The 25,981-nt window shown below is 39.3% G+C and overlaps 4 protein-coding genes across 4 annotated transcripts in view; all 4 read left to right on the top strand.

Moving 5' to 3' along the window:
* Positions 1-3,181: 3,181 nt before the first annotated feature.
* LOC128861970 (uncharacterized) overlaps positions 3,182-25,981 on the top strand; it is a 32,595-nt gene continuing 9,795 nt past the window's right edge. Inside the window, exons 1-6 of the mRNA XM_054100345.1 lie at positions 3,182-3,499; positions 3,566-3,736; positions 3,824-4,700; positions 6,875-7,894; positions 10,418-11,389; positions 14,318-15,298. Of these exons, the coding sequence (XP_053956320.1) occupies positions 3,425-3,499; positions 3,566-3,736; positions 3,824-4,700; positions 6,875-7,894; positions 10,418-11,389; positions 14,318-15,298 (4,096 nt within the window). The 5' untranslated portion in view covers positions 3,182-3,424. The remainder of the gene's footprint in view (positions 3,500-3,565; positions 3,737-3,823; positions 4,701-6,874; positions 7,895-10,417; positions 11,390-14,317; positions 15,299-25,981) is intronic.
* Positions 6,881-7,941, top strand: LOC128860750 (peritrophin-44). The gene has a single exon (XM_054098469.1). It carries the CDS (start codon positions 6,883-6,885, stop codon positions 7,912-7,914), a length of 1,032 nt encoding a protein of 343 aa, XP_053954444.1. The 5' UTR covers positions 6,881-6,882; the 3' UTR covers positions 7,915-7,941.
* Positions 10,177-11,481, top strand: LOC128860748 (peritrophin-44-like). Its single transcript, XM_054098467.1, has 2 exons — positions 10,177-10,291; positions 10,418-11,481. The coding sequence occupies exons 1-2, from the start codon at positions 10,225-10,227 to the stop codon at positions 11,461-11,463; spliced, it is 1,113 nt and encodes a 370-aa protein (XP_053954442.1). The 5' UTR covers positions 10,177-10,224; the 3' UTR covers positions 11,464-11,481.
* LOC128860749 (peritrophin-44-like) lies at positions 14,102-15,479 on the top strand. The gene is made up of 2 exons (XM_054098468.1): positions 14,102-14,230; positions 14,318-15,479. Exons 1-2 carry the CDS (start codon positions 14,221-14,223, stop codon positions 15,370-15,372), a joined length of 1,065 nt encoding a protein of 354 aa, XP_053954443.1. The 5' UTR covers positions 14,102-14,220; the 3' UTR covers positions 15,373-15,479.

Here is a 25,981-nt window from a genome sequence, read left to right as displayed (position 1 = left end):
CAGCTGGCGCCAGTTCAGACGCCTTTGCTCCAATGCACCTGCCTCAACCTCTGTGTCTTTGATCGCTCGCCAATAGTGTCTCGTATTATTTGTCAGTTGTTCCACAATGCGATGAAAGAAATTTATGTCCTCTGCCACAATTTCTGACTCGCCAGCAGTTGATTTTTTTTGCTCCAACGATACTGAATCCACGCAACTCAGCAACAGCAATACAAAGCAGGCTGTCCACAACATTTTTCCCATTTCCGGAACTTTGCTTTAACAACTAGATGATGGGACTAAATGGTGTTCATGCTATTTACCGTAGCTTTTAAAATATACTCGAATGAACACATGTCTAATGTAAATATGTACATACATACATACATACATGCTTTTATTAAATTTTATGATGCAGATAACTATTTTACTTGGGCGAATAATTACTTTGTTCTACTCAGTTGCAATTCAATTTGATAATCTGTACATAGGAATTGATGAACTTTTAATTAACGTCAAAAACTTTAGCGATTAGATAAAAAACGATGCTTTTGGTCTATCGACTGGCCTATGTGCAGGGAATAATGCCTAAAAGTATGCAATCTTATTTGAAGTTTGTGCTTGTAGTGTAAAGAACTCAAATCTGAACACACTTTGAAGCATATAGAAAAGGTATTTTCGCACCATTGATTTAAGAATACATACTTTTTTTTAATGATATTTTTATATTTCATTGAATAAGTAACGAAATGTGAAATAATACATAAAGAAAGATTTATAAATGAAATAAAAAGTAAATATTGTAGAAAAAATTCTCACATATATAATATTAATGGCGTTTTAATATCGCAGCTGTAGCTACCCTCAGCGTTAACATTCTTTGTTTACATAATTCAGTCTCTTCATGTTAACTTTTGGTGGAAAATGTGTCTGTGGTGATAGGTCTTCGTGGGACGAGTACCCCTCCAAATTCCATGCGATCCTGTGATTGACACTTCTCTATACATAAACGTTCTCTCCTTACATTCTCTGCGAATATACAATAATAAAAAGGAAATTGAGGAGAGTGTTGCCACAATAAATAGAATCATGTCCGGAAAAGTCCCAAATAACTGATAATTTGACATTCAAAAGCTTCTAATGGCACATGCGTTAATGCAAGAGCAAAACTGTTATCGAATGAATCTATCGAAGGAAAATATCTGACATATTGATCTCACTTTCTTTAATGAACTTTGGATTAATTTGAATTAAAAAGGAATGCGGAGCATAATAAATATCGTCTGGCAAGAGAGTAGTACAATTAAAGAATTATCGAAATAACTGCTAGCTATTTTCAACGCCAATTTGTTCAGCACAAATCACGAACTTGAACTGTACAAAAATATTGGCGCTAGAAATTTCCTTACGATAAATAAATAGAGGAAAAGTCTGTCCTACATACTACAGAACGATCTTTTGACGTGATAACGTCTTATAATTCGATTTAGCCGGCTGCACGCACGAAAAAATGTGTCGTTACCTTGCTCATTTGTCGTTACCTTGCTCATTGCCGTTACCTTGAATGAACTGCAAGCGAAAGCGCGGAACGAACGACAAAGCAAACAAAGCAAAGGAACGGCAACGTTCGACATCTTGCTCTCTCCTACTTAAGTGAGCGTATATATGTATGTATATGCGCATATGTACATATATAAATTCACGTATTTGTATTTGCATATGCCTTCTTATTGATTATTATTAATTTGATTTACTTGAAGAATTTAAAATAAAACCAAGTTTGTTAATAAAACCTGTTGTTTTAATGTTATTATTATTAATTTTTTTATTATATATGAAGGAAAAAATGTATGGTAATATTTACCATATACCTTATAAGATATGTTGTATACTAATATATGTATATAAACATGCCTATACATATATAATACAATTTCGCGCAATTTTCAAAAAGAACAAATATATATGTAAAGATGCATACAAATCATATGGACATATCAAATATACGAATATATTCCGTATGCAAGCAAATGTAAGCTAATGTGCTTGAACTGCAAGTGAGAGCGCGGAACGAACGACAAAGAGCACAATCGGCCACCGCGTTCGGCAACGTTCGACATCTGGCTCTGTCCTACTTGAGTGAGCATATGTATGTATGCATATGTATGTATATGCGCATTTGTATATAAATTCGCATACTTGTATTTGCATATGCCTTCTTCCTGTGTGCATGGTAATGAACCAATTCTCTGTTGAGAATAAACGATGATAGGAAAAATAGGAAATGAAAGGGAGTGTTTCAAGTGTAATGTGTCTTGAGAAAGTCAAATCGATGATGATGCCTCTAAGTGTTGTTGACTTATTAACGTCTGATGCACAATCGAAATTGAAGATATCTTTCATGAATTTGATAAATGATTCGTCATTTTTCACGTTTGTGTACATGTAACTTGACCTATTCCATTGCAATTCCATTTACCTCCTCCTCTATATCCATACAAAATATCTATCAAACAAATACAATTAAAATTTTGTTTTGAAAATTGCAACCATTCCATCAATATTTTCTTATGACGTTGTCACGTTAAACTATCGTCAGTAAACCGGCTTTACAGACAACCTCGTTTTTCGACTTGGAAATGATTTAACACTCCACTGGAGAGGAGAATAAAGAGTAAATCGCCTAAGCCCTATCGAGTGTTGCCTTCTTTTTTATCTGTATAAAGGAAGTCTGTACTAGATGCAAGCGATTCTATTAAAAGTGGTATCGGTAAATCAGCTGATTTGGTTTTCACCGCGTCCATGCGGCTGTCAGCTCAGAATGATACAAGGCGAATTCATTATTTGTTTTCTACTTTGCCAATTCTCACACGTACAAAACATTGTTGTTAGTCAAGACCACCATCTTTAATAGATGCGCTTTGAATAGTTGCTACAATACTGTTTTAGATTAAGCTTAAAAAAAATGTTTTTTGTACCTTTTTGGTAGTTTTTTTTTTGTTATTACTCTTCTATTTCTTATTTTATGTAAAAAAAACTTGACTTTCCCTGAGATGCTGATACTTAAAAATGTTAAAACAAATTTTAGAACGAAACCCCAACACCACCCCTCGAAATTCCAAAATTCCTGGATACGGCCCTTGTTAACATACACCTTATTTTCTTATCGTTTTATTGATGATCGATATTTACATTATTTTAAAAAACATTCAAGTGACAGAAAAGAAAAAAATATAAATGAATAACATAAATTTCGCTGTAAAGCTAATTGATTCCACTTGTACGACATGTCTCGCCTATCAAAGCCTCTAACTGGCCGTTAAAACGGTTCGGGCGCTATAAAATTGATTTTGCAATGATAGGCGACTTCAAAACATATTCGAATAAATTCATTCAGAGCAACCGTCCCAAAGAGTGAGTGACGGCCTTTCAGTAAAGAATAATTATGTGGCGTTTTATTGTACCTATCGCATTTCTCCATTGCGGATTAAGTTACAGCATTGAGGATTTGTCGCAGCTGGTATGTCATAAAGGGATGAAGTAGCCTGTTTTTTCGATTCTCTCGTTTTCTTACTTCTTTATTCAGATCTGCAAAAATGCAAAGAGTGGGGATACTGCACCGAATCCACGTGATTGCAATTCATATTTCGTATGTGGCACAGTCCCGTTGATAAGCTTTTGCGATGCAGGGCTACATTTTGACGCTAAAAAAAAAGTGTGCAATTGGCCAGATATGGCAAAATGTCAAATAAATGAGGTGATTTCAATGAGATAATTTATCGCTATATAATAGATATTTGCATATGTGTGCGTCTACATTCAAATTCACGTATATTTACTTTAGACTGATGCTGTGCAAGCTCATCACACTCCGGCTCATCCTGAAGTAGCCGCTGAAATAGAAATGTTCAACAGTGCACCTAGGCCGATACGTGAACTTACGCCAAAAGAAGAAAAGCAGATCCCATTTGAACCATTGCCCAACCGATTCCATCTGTATTTCAGCGCTTTAGATGTTAATACTCACAAACCCATTGACCCCATGTCGAACTACGATCCGAAAAACGTGGCATGCCATCATTACGGAGCTTATTTTATACCGCATCCCATCGATTGTAGTGCCTACTATATTTGTGCTTTCGGGCACATGTTGCCACACAAGTGTGGGCGCGGAACCGGTTGGAACTATAAACGTCAAGCCTGTGAGATTCGCCCCTTGGCCGAATGTTATATAGGCACTACTCTTCCAATGAGCAATTCACAAATGACAACAGCGTCTGAAGAGGCCACAAATTTCTCAGACGGACAATTGAATGATATGCCTCCAAAGAACGGGTTTTACACCGTATGCTATTCCTTGGCCAATGGCGTTGCGGGCCCCATTACATGGTTGCCTCAGTCAACAATAGATGCCAGCTGGTCTCAAATTGCGAGTACAAGACATCCCTCAAGCTCCGCATACACGGATAATCAGCTCATACACACTCCGCCCACCATAGCTGTAAATTCGTTCACCGGGCGTACAAACGACCTTGGGCTTGATGTGCTCAGTTGCCCTAAAGAGAGCCAAGCGTACTTGCGCCACTCCACCGACTGCAGTAAATACTATATCTGCATAATAGGTATGCCAGTGCTGACTTCCTGTCCAGAAGGAATGTATTGGGATCAGAAGGCGGAGGTTTGTGATTCACCCACAAAAGTAGACTGCCAACAGCAGGTCTCCAAATGATGCAATAGTTTTGTTTATGGCATTTCAATTGACTTTTATAATAAATCAAATTACTGTAGGTATGGACCACCATAACCGAAAATGCTGCAATCGAATTATTTCAGTTCGGTGCGATTAGCAATCTAGCAAACGTCATTCGTGTCCAGTGCGTCATACTTTAAATCTTAATGAGCTCAATATTTTTTTGCGATTGGCAGAAGTTTTCTCAACACTCATATCTTGCCATTCTTGGGCATGGGCTGATTATTCATTATTTGCACTTAACCACTAACTAACAGGTGGATCTAGTAGCTGTCAACGTTTCTCTTCATCACTTGCACAAACTGCTGGCTTTATCACAAGTAGCGAGACGCAACCAAGTCCTCTATTAAGGAAAATAAAAGATAACCCCTCTTACATTCAAAATATAAGTACTTCAAAGCTGTTATACCGATATAAAAGTGTAGGGAATTCTTATTCTTTTTCGAAGTTTGTCCCAAGTAGTGCAAATTTCTACTGAAGAGAGCTGCTGAAAAAAGTGCGACTCTTTCTTGCCATCTGCTGTAAGTCACAGAGACGATAAACTTATGGCATAAAATGTCCACATTACTCATGAATATGCACTTATTATATGTAACTTCTATCCAATGTCTTTGAAAGGATTTGGGAGTTTACAATCATCTTTCATTTTTTAGTTTAAAATGCTTGTTAGTCTCCCCCTTAGCATCTTCTCTACTTACCTCAGTACACCATTTTTTTAGTATCTTAGTACAACATTTTTAATCCAATACTACATGATTCACGGTACATACAGACATTTGTACAAGCGAACAAATATCGCGATAGTAGAACAAAAGCCTTATCTATTCGGCACTTGCGCGCTAATAAGATGTTTCAAGCATTTACCCTAATGATCTGCGTGTTTGTGTGTGTGGTTTCCCTGCTCGCAACCAAAGTCTAACTACAGGAAATGAGACATACATATAAACAGGAAAAAATTAATTTGTTCTCGGTGGTCTAAACGAATGGCTTATCGGCAAGAAAACATGGTAAAATTAAATAATGCTTTGCACTGAAATTTCACGGTGGCAGTGGTAGGGAGACCTATAAATGCTCCTACACATTTTGAAACATACGTAGACATAGTTTCGGTTGCAGCATTTGGTTGACATCTCGGGACAAATAATCGAATTGTTTTCACGATCAAGGAAAACGCACTAAGGATCGATAAGGAAAGTATCTGAAATTAAAGGTAATGTATTCCTATTAGACGCTGCTGGACGCCTTCAAGTGGCATCCTAATTGAGGCAGGCCGTTTAATAAAAGTAAATTGAAGAGTACGCAGAGATATTCAGATCAGAAACAACTTTTCAAATAAAGCCACTGAACGCGTTCAAATGCACACATATTTTGTCTCCTTTTTTTTGCGGATGAGGAGGTTTAAAATGCCTCTTGCATCATCAAAGCTGCCGTCCCAACAATTGTATTGTATATCCGGAGACTGAAAAACTCCCCCTCGCTTGGAGCCGTCGAACAGCCTGGAACCGCTTTTGCATTACTTCAGAGTGGCGTTCCCTCTTCCTCAATATACGATCTATGCTTGTGTGTCTGTGTCCAAGTACCGCTTTTTAATCCGGAGAATTGCTTCCGCGAAACGACTGAGGGTTTTCCACGTTTCCTTTCTGCTTAACATAATATCAGCGATTATGTGACCAACTGCATTCACCAGCATTCGACGTTCTTGTTCCCAACATTGGAAAAAGGTGTGCTCAGCGTCATCTTCGGCTGCATCGCCGCATATGAATGTGGGGAGTTCGCATTTCACTATTTTGAACAGGTATTTCTGGAAATAGCCGTGTCCCGAAAGCATTTGGGTTGTATGAAAATTGACTTCACCGAAGTTCCTGCTGCACATATCAAAGTACGCGTTGGTGTTTATAGCAAAAGCTACTCATTACAGGATGTAACATCGATCATTAACGGCGCTAAGTGTTCAACTAGATAAGTTTTCAACGAGATGATACACATACGAGCGCCTGATCTAGATTATAAAGTTTGTTTTGGAACCGAAAACAATTTATTTTTCAAATATTATTCTCCAGTTTATTATATTAACCTGTTTATCCAATTTGAAAATTGCACTTTCACTTAAATGTTTATTTCAATATATGTTTCCTATCTCGACAGGTTTATTTATGATGACTGGTATGGCGAAACTCTTGCTCTCTTTATTCGGTCTGCTGATCGTTCAGCATGGATCAGTTGATGCCGTTTACACAATGAACGAAACGTGTCTTTACTACGCTGGAGGATACATTGCCAACCCTGACAACTGCCAAGCTTGGGGCTACTGCTCTGGCGGGAATTTGACGCACCAAGGACTGTGTCCAGATGGCTACCTCTACGATTCATCCAAGGCTATATGTAATTATGCCTCTCAAGTTACCTGCAGTACCTCTGCAAAAGACATATGCGCAAATTTGGACGAGCCGGGCTATGTTGCTGACCCCAATAACTGTAATAGATACTGCTATTGCTCTAACAAACAGATAGTGTCATGTTCTTCATGCCCGACAAATCAGTTGTATGAACCTTCACTGGTGGAATGCAACTATGACTACACTTGTCCCACTGATTCCGTTTGTCGTCTAGTGAAAAATAACGTGTTTGTTGGCGCAAGTACTTGTGGCGAATTCATTCGATGTGTGGATGGCACAGGAACTGCTCAAAAATGCTCCAATAACACCTACTATAATAACTTAACCGGAATGTGTCAAAAGAGTAATCCATGCACAACCACTAACAACTCCTCGTCTGTTGCATATGCACCTGACACATCCGCATGCTCAGCATATAACGCAGCTAAAGGGGGCGTACAGTACGTAGAGGATGGATATACTTGCTACGGTTACTACTCGTGTTCAAGCGCCAGCGGATCGGGTCAATGGAGAAGCTGTGATTTTGCAACACATTTCAATCCCACTCTCCAAAAATGCGTCAGCCCTATAAGTTACGCTTGCAAACTCAATCGTTGTGGAAATATTAATATACAATTCGCAACTGTGCCTTTTACGAACTGCACACAATATCATACGTGTTCTGGTAACCAGGCAAGCACGGCTAACTACACCTGCACGAACGAAAATTACCCGTATATCGATGAGGTCAATGGAGGCTGCGTTGACACCAAACCAAATTATGCTATTTGTAATATAACTTCTACATGAAATATTATGCATTTTTAATAAAAAACGAATGGCGTTGTTCAAAATGTATTCACTGATTGTGTTGATAGTTTTTATTAGGAAGCTGAAAATGAGAGGAGCGCACATTTACACCAGCGTTCCTTTTTTGTTCATTTGACAGGATCCAAACCTATTAGTCCCTAATTTTCGTTCACAACTCGAATCAATTTTCCTTACTTTGTAGTTACCTAAAAATTTTGGAAAATAATTTAAGCTTCTCAAGGTGCATGCATCACAGCATACTACGAATTATTGAAAGTATTAAATATTGGCTAGGGGAAAAGGAAATCCATACTTTCTCGGTGGAAGGCTGTAATGATCGATATCTCGTAAAGTATCGATCAAACAATTTCATGTTTATGCGCGTTGTCAATATGGCATTTTACATTAAAAAATTTCGGTTGAGAGGTATTTTTTTTTGGTCTCATTCAAGGAAGTCATCTTCACCATTACACCCATTTATTTAGGAAAGTCGTCCACTTCTTCAAATGTTTTACTGCCAATGCGCCTGACATTTATGAACTTTAGGTTGTGCACAGAAGCACAAATCGTTTTTCATACGCGGCACCAAGAACTGCTGGTTGAAGCGGGAAGCAGGGGTGGGTGGTATGAACGAAGGGGTAGTAATACTGCACTAGTGAGCTCCGAGAAGCCGTTGAGGTTCCCATTGTAGGGCTTAAAGGAGGTACCGGCACATTGTGCGAAGTAGAGGCAGTAAACGCTGGAGACGGCTTATGGCGAGAGCAACGTGTGACCACAAATCGTGTCGTACAGTGTCTGTAGGTTTTAAGCAAACGCAGTAGTAGTAAACTTCTGATACAGAGATAGGCTCGATGACAGCTCTCAAAATAAGATCCTGCTCCACTTACGATAGACGAGAGTTAATTTACTGGAGCGCCAGTCGTTTGTCGGGAAAACCGCATGTTATACCGGTCCGAAGAATTGGCTGCGATAGGAATGTGTCATAATAAATCATTCTTTATAATTAGAAAATCTGTCAATCATGAAACTTATCTTTTTCTTCTTCTTGATTGACGCGATAAGCGATTTCGGCCGAGTTTAACGAAGCGCACCAGTAGTTCCTTTCTCGTGCTAACCGCTGCCAGCAAAGCCAAGTTCTTCTCCTCCTGATCTTTCCAACGCAGAGGAAGTCTTCCTCTTGCTCTGCTTCCACCAGCTGGTGCCGGTGTTTTTTAGACATATTTTTTATTTATTTATTTGAGATCACTGGTTATGCTGACGTGCTCTTGTGGCTATAGAGAAGTGCCGTTTTAGCGCTTCTAAACGCACCATAAATTATTTTATAAGCTTGTTGAGAATTGTTGTTGCAATAGCTGACTAAACTTAGAGCAGTAAAATCATTAGTCGACGTCTGTAGGAATAGAGGCAGAGGTGGGTTAGATGAGTAGGATTAAGTGTACCTGCGAAAAGATGGTCAGTGTTATCCAGGATACCTTCGCATCCCGGACATACACTGAATAAGTCTAGGTCGATTCTACAAAGGTTGGAGTTTGACACGAAGTATTTCGCCTGCAACAGGTGGTGATTGGACCCCGATGGCGACATTCAGGGACAATGGTAATGAACTCTCGGTATGGATATGTAAATCGTTCGAGGTCTGTATGCATTTCATTAGATTCAGTGGTTGTCTGATATATTTCCGTATCTCGTCGGTAAGTTGTAGGAGATGGTGAGAATTGTAGACGTGTTTGTTGCTCATAGTTTGATTACCAAGAATCAACTTTTTAATAAGCCTTGTTCATATTTATCGAAACAACCCTATTGATCATTGAATTTCAGTGAGGAAAGAACAAGAGAAATACAGAATATGATTTCATTTAATTTCCGCTTATGTCTGTTATATGATTGGGAGATTTTTTGCAATAACTCATATCAGGCTTCAAGTTCATTCAGTTCTTCGAAAATGTTGCTATATTACAAAAAGATACATACAAATGTGTATGTATGAACGAAAACATACAAACATACATACATACATATCTAATTTTTATCACCAAACATTCAAAGTAGTCCGCTCAATTTTGGGAATTCGTACAAATGTATTTTTATTTTCAATAATAATTACTTACAGACGCATGCCTATATACATAAATAAGTGTATGCGCATGTATGTATACCTGTGTGAATATATACGAGTACGTCTGGATATTTAAGATCAATGCAAACTTTAAAAACAATTCAGTTGATGAATTAAACTGCTGTTGGAGCTGTCTATCACCGGCATTGTGAATTTTTAAGTGAAAAGTAGGAATCTGCAGAAATAGCGCCAAAATGAATAAATCCAACTACTATGCAACTCCTGCAAGAGGCACATTATTGCTTTCAGCCCGAAAAAATTGTCAGTAACTCGAATGGCCCATATATTTAACAAATCAATTTCATGAATGGCCTGAGCTATTCATGTCCGCACTCTAACCAGACAGGAAAATAACTAAACGTTAAATAATTCCATTTCCATTTGCAGTTACACTTTGCCTCTTGGTTTTTTCCACCATCACGTCAGCATACGCTGGTCAAAACAAAACAAGCGTTGAGGAGATATGCAGATTAATAACCCCCAGCACCACTATTCTACAACCCGATACGTGCAACACGTGGGTTCAGTGCCCATCTTCATATAATGATGAAGATTTGGAAGAAGGTTCGTGTGTATTTGGGTTATATTTCAATAAGGATGCCGGCCGTTGTGAGAGTAAGGAAACTGTCACCTGCCCCTACGAATCTACCTCAAACGACAATCGTTGTGCATTCCAAACTGATGGTACCTTCCTGGCTGATCCGAATGACTGTAGTGGCTACATTTTCTGCAACAACCAGACAGAAACACGCTCAACTTGCCCCGACAGCTTGATATATAACCCAGAAAAGGGGGCGTGCGTTTATTCAAAAGATTACAATTGCCAATTGAAGCCAGCAGCCGTCAACGTCAGCACCATCTGCAAGTCCGTGGCAAAAAATACTGTGCTTGCGGACATCAGCGATTGTACAAAATATCTTAGTTGTGACGAAGAGAGCCAACTCATATCGTTCCAGTGCTCTGAAGGGCAAGCATTCAACTACTCTACTTTAGAATGTGTAGCTCGAAGCGAAGCAGTGTGTCATCCTCTGGCACCAGAACTTGAACCAGAAATTGATGTTTGCGGTACCGAGGATAATGTCCTAGTCGGCTATATTGCTGACGAGGAATCGTGTAGTGGATATTATATATGCGCCAAGCAAAGTGATGGTAAACCCGATCGCAGTCCCACGTATCTAAAATGTCAGGACGGCTACTTCTTTGACAGCAGCACTTGGTCATGTCGCAACCGCCTAAACGTCAAGTGTTCTTTAGACCGTTGCGAAGGCATGGCCAACAAATACGCCAATGTGGCCGGTGATTGCTCCGCTTATGCACGCTGCAAGAATGGAGTAACAGTTGCCACTGGCATATGCGAAGGTAACTACTTTTTCGATGAACGCTCGCAGGCTTGTACTCAACAAAATATTAGCTATACTGCGTGTACCGCCTAAATCATAAAATCCGGTGAAATGTTGTATATAAAAAATTTAAATAAATGAATATAAATGAGTATCTATTTGTGTGTTTATGTAAAGTAAATGACTTCTGCATTATTAAATCAAATTTTCAGTACAATTTAAGAAAGTTGGGAGATCTTTAAAATTTACTTTCCCGTGGAGTTATTCAAAACTGTGCAGATTTGGGTTTGCCATCGATATCTATTTTGCAAACAAACTGCAACATGAGGATTATTCGTGCTACTCGATAATTCTAACCATGTTACTCTTTTGCACACTCTGCTACTTAGAGATACTCAGCTGATACTTACATAAATGTAAATAATAATAATAAAAAGTAAATAATTTGATAAATTTAGCAGACAAGAATCCCAATAAGGGAGTGCTTCGTGAAATCAAATTACACTAACAAGACGTAATTGGATCTTACAGTGGTTCGATAGGCCAAAAGGAAGTTGGAGTTTGTTATAACTTAAGCATAGTGGTTGCTCAAGTCTTACAGATGCTGGTAGATAGGTAGTTGAAATGGTTAAGGTACCAGTCTGGAACTCCCCAAGTAGCACTGAAGCACCGTTTTGATATCATTATTAGACCTCCATCAGGCAGATATCTACAACCAAGCCGAGCTGTTGATGTAATGGAGATGATTGATGGGACTTAGGTTGGCGCACTGCCCCAGGAACGAAATTAATCGATCTCTTTCCATTTTGTAACGATGATGAAGATCAATGCACTCTTGATAATCCTTCCAAAATATTCATTTATAAAATCCTAATACTTATCGGATTCCACGGACCAGCCGAAAAACTGTACAGTATCACATTTTCCTTACATCTCAAAAACAACAAAAGAAGAAAGAATATCTGGACTATTTATCCTTTCGAAGATTTATCACTTCGAAAATTCTGGAATTTCTGATTCTTCCGAAGGCATGGAAAATCTTAATATAGCGATAAAGTGGCTTTTGCTACATTCGATTGAATTCTTTCCATAACAACTTTGCTTGCAGTAGCAGAAATAAAAAAAAAATTAAAACACATTTGTTAAAGGAGCCACTGAGGGTATTTTTGCCATGAGAAGCTCCTCATAGAAATAATCTTTGAAGAAAAATATCAAGGCGTAGACCACAAACTGAAGAAGAAGATCGACCATACTAATAAAGGAGTTGTGCCACCTACCACCAGCTTTCTAGTGTGAAACCGTTTCTTCCGACTGTAGAACATAGCGCTTCTGTGAACAAGTCCATATATCCATCGCTTTCATTAGAATGGTTTTTATGGAAAACATTTTACAGGAAAAATTGTAAGTGTAACAATAGGACAACGAATTGTTGTGAAATTTTGAATGAAACTTCAGAAGATTCACTACTGATAGTAATTCATTAAAAATCCAAGCAGGTGACAGCATGGACAAAAATGATAATCTGGATCGCTACGCGAATCGACTATGGTCAATATTTTGTCAACAGCAGAACCTTGTTATTCTTGCTAAACTTCGTAAAGGAATAACAGCTTGTGGATGGACAAGACATGGGTTATCCACCAAAGCAATGCACGCCACATTTTGAATTGTATGTCAAGAAGTTCACTGACGATTGCACCGACAATGACATAGGCATGCCGTTTCAGGCTCGTACGCTACTTATTTATGAGGAAAGTGTGAGAGCAGCGAATGAAAGATGACGTAATGAAACCACATGCAAGATCGCCCGACAATTGTGACCGACGCTCAATGCTAAACGCACAGAATCTCTGCTAAGCCAAAATAAGCACAGCCTTAGCAAGCACGTGACTTCTGCAGAAACTGTCTAGGTGAGGAAGAGGAAGAGACACACTTTCTGTGGCATTGTCCTGCTCTATGCAGACGTAGATTTATCATTTTAGGTAAACGATTTTTTATTGGGTTGGAAGACCTCAGTACTGGGAAAATCAGGGATCTTCTCAAATTTTTGTAAAGTACACATTGGTATAAGCCAGAGTATGCCCCTTAGTGGACAACCCGTTTCAACCTAACCTAACTTAAGTCAAGAAGCTCAGACATAAAATGTTATTCGCCGGATCTTACGTTGCACGACTTCAACTATGTCTGCTTCTTAGGGGAAAATTAAAAAGTAACACGATTTAAGTCACGAAGGAGCTGACAGACGATCAGCCCTAACGAGGAATCGAGGATCGAGGAAGGCTGTACCCTTGTAGTTTTTACATTAAAAAACATGCTACCTGGCTATGGCCCGCTTGCCTATTGAAACAAAAAATGGAAAATCGAAACATATTTTTACTCGACGCTTTACCATTTTCAAATGATGTAGTTAATTTATTTGTTTCATGAAATGTTGTGCTAACCTGATAGAGGCGCATGAATGTAGATTTTTTTCCAAGATTTAATCGACTACTGAATCTATTATGAACATTGAGTGGTAGTGAGTCAGCTTCACAGGCCTTCATCTTACTTCAAGGAGATACATTATCAAAATATTTGCCTTCTGTAGTGTAATCACTTGCCGCCCATTCAATCTGTTTTTTTTTTCACTATCAAAAATTAATAATATCGGAGCAATGTAACAATAATAGATTTTTAATATCGATAAAGTGTGTCGACTTTTGTATATTTAAGAGTCACTCGCAACCAAAATTTACATCAGTGCAGTTTTTCTTACACCAAGACCTTTAGCCCTGACTAAAAGGAAAAGTTAAATAACTAAAAATAAGGCAGCAAATTCTCTAGGCCACCTAACTTGAGCTCGATTCTGACATGTGCAAGGGTGAGTCCCTAAAATCTTTATCAGACAATATATATATTTTACTCTCACACTCATAACAATATTTTTCTCGTCATTTATTACTTTTAGTAACCATTTTTGTAGTTTTGGTCACAACTGCCATTGTTGCAGTAAAAGCGGAAAGTAAACCATTGTCGGTTGAGGAAATTTGTAGCCAAATGCCAGCCGGCACCTTTATTCTGCCCCCGAATTCATGTACCCATTGGGTCCAGTGTCCCTCATCAGCGAACGCCCAAGACTACGAAGACGGCTTCTGCGCTTACGGCCTATACTTCAATAAAGACAAAAATCGGTGTGAAACCATGGAAGACGTTGTTTGTCCCTTCGAAAACACTCAAACCGACTCTGAAAACCGTTGCGCCTCAAAGAAAGATGGTATTTTCTTGTCAGATCCAGAAAATTGTAATGGATATGTGTTCTGCATGGATGGAAAAGAAATCCGTTCCACTTGCCCGAAAGATTTGGTATTCCATCCTTCGAAATCCGCTTGTGTTTATCCGAAAGAATACCAATGTCCTAAGAAAACTCAAAATGTAACTGCAAATCCGATTTGCAATTCTGTAGCTAATGGTACGATTTTTGCGGACATAAAAGATTGCACGAAATACCATCAATGTGTCGCGGGTGGCAAACTGACATCTTTAGAGTGTCCCGAAAGCCAAGCATTCAACTACTCTACTTTAGAATGTGTAGCTCGAAGCGAAGCAGTGTGTCATCCTCTAGCACCAGAACTTGAGCCAGAAATTGATATTTGCGGTACCGAGGAGAATGTCCTAGTCGGCTATATTGCTGACGAGGAATCGTGTAGTGGATATTATATATGCGCCAAACAAAGTGATGGTAAACCCGATCGCAGTCCCACATATCTAAAATGTCAGGACGGCTACTTCTTTGACAGTGGCACTTGGTCATGTCGCGACCGCCTAAATGTCAAGTGTTCTTTAGACCGTTGCGAAGGCATGGCCAACAAATACGTCAATGTGGCCGGTGATTGTACTGCTTATGCACGCTGCAAGAATGGAGCAACAGTTGCCACTGGCAAATGCGAAAGTAACTACTTCTTCGACGAACGCACACAAGGATGCACTCCACATAACATTAGCTACATGGCCTGTTCAGCCTAGGCACTGTAATAAAGAAGCTGATAAATTTTCTGAAAAATCCACACAAAGTCGGTGCACCAAATTTTTTACAATATATGTATGTATGTCCATGTATATTTTTCCGAAGAGCAAATATACCGAAAGTTGTTAAAAAATTCTTGAAGAAATCATTTGAAACACATCCGGAAGTCTGACTCAGTCACTGATCTACAAAATTCTCACAGGATCTGATCTAGAAATATATGAGAGCAGTTATGTATGCAATATATGTAAGTATGTATGTATATGTATGCACTCGTCTAGCTCACATAGAGTTTGTTACTTTTTTCTGAATCAAATTGGCACCTGTCATATTTCGTGCGCTGGTCGCATCAAATTCAATTTAATTCCCTAGTTTTGTTTCTCCATCATCGTCCCTCCATGAAAATTATTTGACAATAGACGATCTTTACAACGCCCATGAACGCAATTAATTTTCTCTTGGATCTGGATTGAAAGATTATTTGCTTATACTTCAAATTTGTTAACAACTCCAATATTTAAATTATAAGAAGGAAAATTATTGAGGTTGAGCTCGAGGGGTTGTACTATGATACATTTTAATAAAGCAACAACGAAACTATTGCAAATTTTAATGGCAATTTTCTAAAAAAATTCCGCAAACTTAATTTAAAGTTTTTGCTTTTTGTGAATTTCTCATACGAATTCTATGCAGCACAGCAATTTCGTACTACATACATACATACAGGGTGAACGATATGAAGTGTTACCTATTCAAAACACCATAACTTTTTTGTGTGAAATTAGTTTTTATTGATTTCAAAGACAAAATTGTTCAAAAATGATTATAATTTTAACATATATTTAATTTAGCTCGATAAGCCCTGACTATAGCCTTCAAACGGTCAAAAAATGAGTTGCATGCTGCACGAAGATCACAATCTTGAGGTATTTTGGCCCATTCTCGTATAATCGCGCTTTTTCAGCGCATCCATACTGGCATATTTGTTAGTCCTCACCTTGCTCTCCAAAATGGACCAGATGGAATAGTCTATCGGATTTGCGTCTGGCAAATTCGAAAGCCATTGTGCGGACGAAATGAAGTGTGGAACATGATTTTTTAACCATTCTTGGTTCACACGAGCTTTATGAGACGGTGCCGAGACCTGTTGGACGTCCATGGTCTACGACCGAAATGTTTGCGTGTCCGATAATAAGTCGCATTCACTTTGACACTAGGCTCGATAAAAACGATTGGAGAGCGTCCATCAACGGTCAATGCGGCCCAAACCATTACTTGCGATGGCCATACGTAGGCTCAAATTCTCGTATGAGCGTTCGGTCAAGTAAGCACGATCGTTTTGAGTGTTTATGAATTGCTCAATTAGGAAAATTTTTTCATCACAAAACACAATGTTAGGAAATTCGCCACGTTCGTTCAAGTCGAGCCTTCACTTTCTGAACCATTTCTGGCGTTGTTGCGGTTTTTTTTGGTCCACCTCCACAGCGTTTTGCAATACTACCAGTATCATTGTAACGTTTTATACTGCGATACACAAACATTTTGTTCATTTTGAGGTGACTGAGCTCACGAACAGTGGCTGGTTGCGATTTTCCAGCCAAATATAACGCAATCACACTATTACGTTTGAATTCCTCCACAGAAAACAAAAATCAACAAAACTGAGACGCAAATGCTTTTGATGGCATATAAACAATATATTGAACTGTCATTAAAACAATTTTGTCGTTGATGTCATGAGCTGTTTTACAGATACAAGCAGTGTGAAGTTGGTAACACTTCATATCGTTCACCCTGTATGTACTTATACACGCCCTATACGAGTACCCAAATTATATCAATTTGATAATGATAATGATGTTATGAGTAATGATTGGAGGTGAATATTACGCTTTCTGCAAGCACGTTTATTCTCGAAAAAAGGTGACACTTTAGAATTTGCCTTGGCTAGGCGGCCAACGATTTTTTAGTGTTACTTTATAACTAATCATGCAGTGATTCACTAGATTTATCAGCCAATGCTTCGATAGCCGGCAAAAGTGTACATTCACATCTACACCTTGCGTTATTTCTAATCGATGAGCTAATATATGTATGTACATACATCTGTACAAAGGGTAGTTTCGGGCAATTGGAATAAAAAAATTGTTTCATCATTGATATATTTGGCTTGGCTACAATTATTTTCAATTTGCAGAGTTGTGCTCTATTAAATGAGCTGAGTAAATTAACCACTTTATACAAAGCATTTTATGAAGGTGCGAGTATTTTTCAACAACAATTTTGCGACAACTGACTAAATTCGATATAGTGATTTCTACGAATAAATCATAGGCAACTAAAACTTTAATGTATGAATGGATTTTATTTACTGGGATTAGCTAAAGAACTTATTCTGAAAAGTGGTTTCTGGACAAAACATTTTATTGCCGAACATATGGAAACAAAACTCAAAACCTAGCAAGGGAGAAAAACTATATTACTTAGATTTCAAAAAAAATTACTGCAAAGAATGTGTCAAAAAGTTCCGGAACAACCGCCAAGTGACGCCTCAGTCAACCGTTTTTTGTTCTGTTGTTTTATAATTTTTTTTTTGCTTAGGTTGCCATATCTGTGACTAGTATTCCTACCAAAAATGTATCGCCATTGCTTAACATTTATAAAAGTGACGCCGTCTTCAGGAAATCATCCTCCGCACGTGTTTTCAATTTTTACAGTCTTTTAAAAATAGATTTGAATTTGCAACAATGAGTTTGTATTAAATTTTGAGTTAAAAATGGATTAAATGCTGTGAAAACCGTTGGGGTAATGTTGGGAAACTGTTTCGGTAATGATACTCTAAAGAAAACAGCCGTTAACGAGTGGCATGAACGCTTCAGAAGGGATTGGGGGTCCATCGAGGATCGAACGTAGTGGCAGGTTGTCGAAAAATGATGAAAACTTCAATAATGTGAAAGAAAAGTTGATCAATAACCGGAAATTAACCATAAGAGAGCCGGCAGGGGACTTGAGCATTGCTTATGGGTTTGCACGTGTTGCTGCAAAGGACCTGAATTGCATGCAAATAAGGGACGGCGTTGATAGCGCCAAAGACATGATTTTTAAGTCCGACCCAACATTCACCATACGCATCATTACTGGAGACGAGTCGTGTGTTGAAGAGTACGACACCCAATTCAGACATCAGGCGAGTGAGTAGAGAGCTCCGAATTTTTGCACTATGCTAACGCACTGTCCGTGAATTTTTAACGAAGAACGAAACGAATACCATCCAACAGTCGTCGAATTTACCTAATATGGCTCCCTGCGAATTTTTTCAGCTCCACTAAGAGGAACAGCTGAAAGGAATTAATGGAAAAATCGAAGACGGCTCTGAGGGTAATACCGAAAATAGAGTTCCAGAAATTTTTCGAGAGCTGGATTAGACGCTGACATAAGTGCGTTGCAGTCGATGCGAAGTACTTCGAAGGCGATAATATCACTTTTAAGGAATAAGCTTCTATTTTGAAATTATATACAATATATATTCCGGAATCCCGTTGATCAATATCTCCTTTTGTTGAGATAGATTCTTATTCACGGACACAACAATAAAAGTTAATACATTGGGATGATTCGACCATATTTTAAGTGTAAAGGGTGGATATCAGAAAACAAGAATGCGATCCTCTAATATTTTCCGCAGTTTTGTGACTTATCCAGAACATAATACAGATACTCGTAAAACCGGCCAGATTATTTGGAAATTCTTGTATATCCAGCCTTTGGATAGGGCACACACAAGCAAACTGCAGTGGCTCTGATAGAAGGGATACGTGTATCAGATGCGGGAAAACTGGTCACAAAATAAAAGTCTGCGAAGCAGCCCCCAATTGCATTCACTGCGTAGACGCGAAGCGCGACCCCACTGACCACCTCCCAGGGTCATGGAGATGCCCTCTAGCTAAGAAGTGATGAGAGTACTCCAGGCAAATATGAATAGAAGTCGTACAGCAGACGCTCTGCTCGAACAAATAGCTATCGAGAGCGAGCTAGATGCGGTCATCATCAGCGAGCAGTACGGGCGGACTGCCAAGTGAACCTGGTTCGAGGACGAAACAGGAACGGCCCCACTCTGGCTACCAAAGTAGTAGCGCAGTCGCCGTCACACAACAGGAAGCCGGTCATTGCTACACATATGTTCAAAATAAACGCTGCACAATGTTAAGCTGCTATATTACCCCCAGCGACAGTATTGAATACTTTAGAACGAAACTGAACCTTATTGAGGATAAGGTGCGCGATATAGGTGGCCCCTTCATCGTAGCCGGAGACTTCAACGCCAAGGCTGTCGAGGGAGGCCTACTACGAACACGGGGAAGACATGTACTAGACATGGCTGCCAGACTGGGGCTTGTAGTGGCAAACACGGGAAACGCCACTAGTTCAGAAATCGCAGAACTCTGAAGAACCTGTTCCGTAATAGAAGAAGGTACACCAGAGCCAGACACAACAGAGAAGCCGAGACGGAAGCTGCTGATTTCAGACAATACCGATAAGCGCTGAAGCAAGCAATCATCGCCAGTAAGAAGGCAAAATGGGAGGAACTTCGAAGGGATCTAAATAGCAATCCTTGAGGTCTGGGCTATGAAATTGTAATGGGGAAGCTAAACGCCAACTTCACAGCCGTACATCTAGACAGTGATGCTGGATAGACATTATAAAGGCACTACGAGAAAGATTTCGAATACCTGCATACCTGCTAAGGATTCTCCAGAGCTACCTGAGTGAGCCTAAATTGCTGTACGATACACCAGATGGTCAGAAACAAAAACAGTATCGTCTGGCGCAGCTTAAAGACCTTTTCTCGGCCCCGATCTCTGGAATCTGAGCTACGATGAGATATTGAGTATAGAAATGCCAGAAGATACATATCTAGTGGGATACCCGGACGATATAGTGGCGGTCACACCAGCTCGGGACACTGAGGACGCTAGAAGGAAGCTGAACCAAGTCATAAAAAGGGCGCAAATATGGCTTGAGGACCACCGCCTGGAACTCGCCAAACATAAAACCGAAGTCATCCTTATGACACGAGATCACATGCCACTCGATGTCAGCATGCAAATAGGCGACACATCCTTAGTGGCCCAAAAAGTAGTAAAATACTTAGGTATTCACCTTGATTGCAGGCTTACTTTCTGGGCCCATATACGGAATGCAGCTACCAGAGCAGCAAAGGTCACGGGTATGCTACATAAGTAGATTAATGGCAAACGTCGGTGGGGCAACACAGAGCAAAATAAAGCTAATTATGGCGGCCACAAGCTCAATTCTCCTGTACGGCAGCGAAATATGGGGAATTGTGCTAAATTGCAAAGCCAAGCGCAAAACACTGGAGGCTGTGCAACGAACAGCGGCACTCATCGTTGCCTCAGCGTACCGCACTGTTTCAAGCGCAGCATTTTTCGTGTTCAGCGGGCAGATACCCATCACATTTGCAGATTATTTTTGTGGGGACCCCGAGCCCAACAGACTACGTCAAACATGGGCGGAAGAGATAGTATTCTTATCCTGCTAAGTGCGTGAACAGATAACATAAAGTCAACGTGTGAATTCATGGGTGTAGTTAATTGCAATTGATTTGGAAATTATCTTATTCCGTTTAATCATGAATTAATGAAATCTAGGCGTCTTACGTGCTTTTGGTAGCTAGAAAGAAGCTCGACCTCAGCGAATTCTGGGAATTAGAAATTGTAGCAACAGTTGTTGACCGGTGCAAATAAAGATAATTAGAAGATAATGCACGTTCTAGCAAAAATTCAAATATTAAATTCCTATTTTTACTCTCATACATTTTTATTAGTTTCAAGTTTATTTGCTTATCAGATCGCTGCCTTCAATCTCTTTGGAACTTAATGGAAAAGCCGAAATACGTATAAGCAAATAAAAATCGCTGAGTTGATTTCTTATTTTAAAGTTTTTATTGCCACTTATCAGCTTGGTATTTTTAATAAAAAGCTCATGCCTATAAAATTCCATTAATCATTTCTGAATGGGCAGAAAAACCCGTACATGTGAGAGCTCGATAGCAAGAGGCAACAGCCCAATATTTGCCAATCAAGGATTTGCTATGGCACATGCAATTTGAGCAGTTTTAGACCGGCCTTCTTCATTAATCACTCCCATAAATATAATATGATTGTATACGAGACGGGCCGCCAGCGTCCACGTATTTATGCATGGCATGAGTTTAGAGCGCATGAATAGACTCCATTCCTCAGCTATAAAGCGTTGGAATTTTAGTGAAATGAAGAAGTAAAATGTAGACCACGAATCAAAGGAGAACTCCGATCCTGTTCGTAGTAGAATCCTCTAATCGATCGAGGAATCGATTTGCTTAGAGGAAGCGAATAGCACTAAGCATTTTCTCTGTGAGTGTCCTGCATTTGCTGGAGCAAGGCTGCAAATTTTGGATTCCGATGTCATGAGAACGGGTAAAATTAGTTCTCTCAAACGGGAGCATATTTTCAGATTTACCAAAGAATCCTGAAAATTCTCACAGGTCTAACTAACTCTATTTCTCTACTCTATTCTAGAACTTTAAATACAATGGGCTCATTGAGCCTGAGTTTTACCACATTTCCCGTTCTTCTTGGCTCGACTTTTTAAATTACATTTTCATTTCACTATCCACTGGAGTAGCATTTCTATAATTCAGGTACACAAAAAGTCGTGATACATGGGCCAAGATCTCAAGGCTGAGCTTAGTTTTCTTTCTTTGGAGTAGGAAATAAAGCAGAAAAATTCATCCTCTAAAATAGCTTTATTTTAGACGCCAACGCACAGAAATTACTACCACTAAGGTTGCGGACCAAATATTCACAATACGCCAAATCTTGAAAAAGACTCATGAAAGGAGAATGGACACACACCCTCTTTTCGTCGACTTCAAAGCTGCATTCGACAGTATGCAAAGGAGTTACTTGTATGCCGCGATTTCTGAATTTGGTATCCCCGCAAAACTAATACGGCTACGCAAGATGGCGTTGCTCAACAGCAGCAGCGCCGTCACAATTGGGAAGGACCTCTCCGAGCGGTTTGATGCCAAACAAGGTTTCAGACAGGGTGACTCGCTGTCGCGTGACTTCTTTAACCTGATGTTGGAGAGGATCGTACGAGCCGCAGAACTTAATCGCTCAGGCACAATATTTTATAAGAGTGTACAATTGTTGGCGTATGCCGATGATATTGATATCATCGGCCTTAACAACCACGCTGTTAGTTCTACCTTCTCCAAACTGGATAAAGAGGCAAAGCGAATGGGTCTGGTGGTGAACGAGGACAAAACGAAGTACCTCTTGTCATCAAACAAACAGTCGGCGCACTTGCGTATCGGCACCCACGTCACTGTTGACAATTATGATTTCGAGGTTGTAAAGGACTTCGTATACTTAGGAACCAGCATTAACACCGATAACAATGTCAGCATTGAAATCCAACGTAGAATCTCTCTTGCCAACAAGTGCTACTTTGGACTAAGTAGGCAATTGAGTAGGAAAGTCCTCTCTCGACGAACGAAACTAACACTCTACAAGACTCTCATCATGCCCGTCTTAACGTATGGGGCAGAAGTGTGGACGATGACAGCATCCGATGAAACGACGCTTGAAGTGTTTGAGAGAAAGATTCTGCGCAAGATTTTTGGGCCTTTGCACGTTGGCAACGGCGAATATCGCAGGTGATGGAACAATGAGCTGTATGAGCTTTACGACGACATAGACATAGCTCAGCGAATAAAGGTCCAGCGGCTACGTTGGTTGGGTCATGTCGTTCGAATGGATACAAACGCTCCGGCTATGAAAGTATTCGATGCGGTACCAGCTGGTGGTAGCAGAGAAAGAGGTTACTTTTGTGCTAATGACAATATAATTAATAAAAATAATGTCTCATTTTCAAATGGGACCGCAGGAATCGCATAGGGGAAGATGTACTTTTGTTAAAGTTTGGATTTAAGGAGTTACACCTCATCCTCCTTCGCCAACTACCGCAAAACCATTGGGCAAATAAGTAAACATTTCCCATTTAAATATCTACCTTAAAGCCACAAACAATTTTTCAGTTTTACCAGTTTTACCTTTAAAAAAAGTTTCGTATTTAGAAACAACTTGCTTATCTGAAACCAATGCCTTTTAACTGTAATTATATTTCGTTCGTCTTCGTCTATGAAAAGTCGCAGCTTGCCCGCAATGCAAGCAAATTAGCTTCGCTCCCACACTGTCTGCAACCCTGGATCACAATCTTCTTGTTCTCAAACGAATTTTAAGTGCACCTTGCAAAGGTTTTCCACACGGGCATCAGCTGTCTGTGAGTTGGCTAAATGACAGTCCAGAGTATTGTTTACAATCGCGCGGAAGCATTTTGCCGAGTGTATACGCGAAAAGGAACGTAACAACCAGCGATTGTTTGTGAGCTCGAGCACCTTAAAGTAAATAAGGTTTTTGTTTATTGCACCATTACTCGTTACAATGATCCTGGTAGCATCGCGAAACGTCGTGGAGGTGGTCATCAAAAGACTGTAACGTCACGTGAATTGGTTCAGAAAGAAATCCCCGACGAAGTGTCAATCAAATAGCGAAAGAACTGAAAATACCTGACCGTGGCATCCACCGCATACCAAAAAATGATCTCAAAGACAAGCCTTACAAGATCCAAAAGGTGCATGATCTCACACCAAAGCAGCAACAAGTCAGACTTGAGAGAGCGAAGGAGTTGCTTCGCTTGACCGGAAGCGGTCAGTTTCCGAACATTGTGTTTTCTGACGAGAAATTTTTCAAATTGAGCAATTTGTAAACTCCCAAAACGGTAGGGTTTATTTGACCGACCGTTCGTACGAGAATTTGAGTCATCGATTGCCCACTAGGAGGCAGCACCGCAGTAACCGCAGATGCGCGCTCTCCAGTCGTTTTCATCGAGCCTGGCGTGAAGGTAAATGCGAAACATTATCGGGAAAGTAATTTGGAGGTAGTTTTGGAGCCGTGAGAAGACAAACATTTCGGTGGCAGACCATGGACGTTTCAACAGGACTCGACACCGTCTCACAAAGTTCGAGTGAATAACGTCCACACAATGGCTCTCAAATTCACAAGACGCGAATCCGATGGATTATTTTCTTTGGGCCATTTTGGAGAGCAAGTTCCGAACTAAAAGATTCACCAGTCTCGAGACGCTGAAAAAAGCCATTGTCCGCGAGTGAGCCAAAATACCTGCAAGTCACATTCGGGTAGCTTTCGATTCGTTCCTGGACCGTCTCAAGGCCATAGTCAAGGCAAAAGGTGATCAAATCGAGCATAAGTAAATTGATTCTTAATTTTGTATTATTACTTTCACACATTTTTTACTTTGAATTGAATAAAAGTAATTTTCCAAACTAAATTTATGGCATTTTTAATTGGTTACACCTCGAATGCCGGACCCTCTAATAGCAGGCAAACTATATGCTGGATTTGTTACTTAATTTTGTTTCTTTGTGTGGGCAAATTGCAAAAGTTTAAATCGCTGTTACCTAAATAAGCGAAATTATTTGCGAGTCTCAAAACATCGCAATTTTGAATGAAATGAAAAGAATTTATATACATAATTAATAATTTGAATTCTTCTTATTTTATAGAGTTAAAAGTGGTCAAAATTAAATATCTCAAAAAAGATAAGATTCGACGAATCAATCGGGCCTTTTTAGGATATATTAACTAATGAGTTTCTTCCAAATAGTGGCATAACTATACGATTTTTAATTTCAAATAAACACACTTATCAGCATAATTATTTTCCATTTTACTTGGGATTGCTATCAACAAGATTTGTGAAATACGCACTTGAAACTGAGTAAGCGTGGCTGGACTCGCAAGCATTTACATAGCGAGAATTCGATCAAATGGCTCTGGCTCAGTGCTGGGTGAAGGTATGAAGGTACAGTAGGTTCTGTTTTTATGCGGCTTTTTTTATGCGGTTTTGAAATAGTGCGGTTTTTTTTTTAATTACAAAATGCATGTCGACCTATCGGGAATTGTACATATAAACAAGATTCTAAACCAGCTAAGCAAAAACTCATCACAGATTACATCAGAAATGCTAACCCTACAAGTATGGAACCGCCTGCATAACTATCTAGATCAGACGTGTACATTTCCTCAAGTGACGAAAGTGATTTTACGCCAAATCCTAAACGAACGCGCAACATGTGGGTATTGTCTGATTCTATTTCTGACTTAAATTTATTTTTCGATTCTGACGTTTCTTAAATAAAGATATAATTTTCAAAAATACAATATTTTGTTTATGCGATTTTATTTAATTATTTCAGATTCATGCGGTCTATGGAACGTATCTATAGTTATAATATGGGACCAGTGCCCTTTTTTATGCGATTTTATTACATTATTTCAGATTTATGCGGTTTTAGCACTTTTGAAACGTATCCATAGTTTTACTATAGAACTAGTAGCTTTTTTTATGCTGTTTCTTACGGAACGTATCTACCGCACAAAAACAGAACCTACTATACTTGTCTTTCAGCACATGGTTTTTTAAGTATTATCTATTCAATAATAACATAAATAGTAGGATGAT

This window comes from Anastrepha ludens, chromosome 4, assembly GCF_028408465.1.
Source record: "Anastrepha ludens isolate Willacy chromosome 4, idAnaLude1.1, whole genome shotgun sequence".
Classification (NCBI taxonomy): domain Eukaryota; kingdom Metazoa; phylum Arthropoda; class Insecta; order Diptera; family Tephritidae; genus Anastrepha; species Anastrepha ludens.
This window is presented reverse-complemented; position numbering and strand designations above follow the sequence as displayed.

Coding starts and splice junctions, on each gene's coding strand:
- LOC128860750 (XM_054098469.1), top strand. CDS start 6,883: ATGATGACTGGTATGGCGAAACTCTTGCTCTCTTTATTCGGTCTGCTG.
- LOC128860748 (XM_054098467.1), top strand. CDS start 10,225: ATGAATAAATCCAACTACTATGCAACTCCTGCAAGAGGCACATTATTG. Junction 10,292..10,417: donor GCTTTCAGCCCGAAAAAATT/GTCAGTAACTCG, acceptor TTCCATTTGCAG/TTACACTTTGCCTCTTGGTT.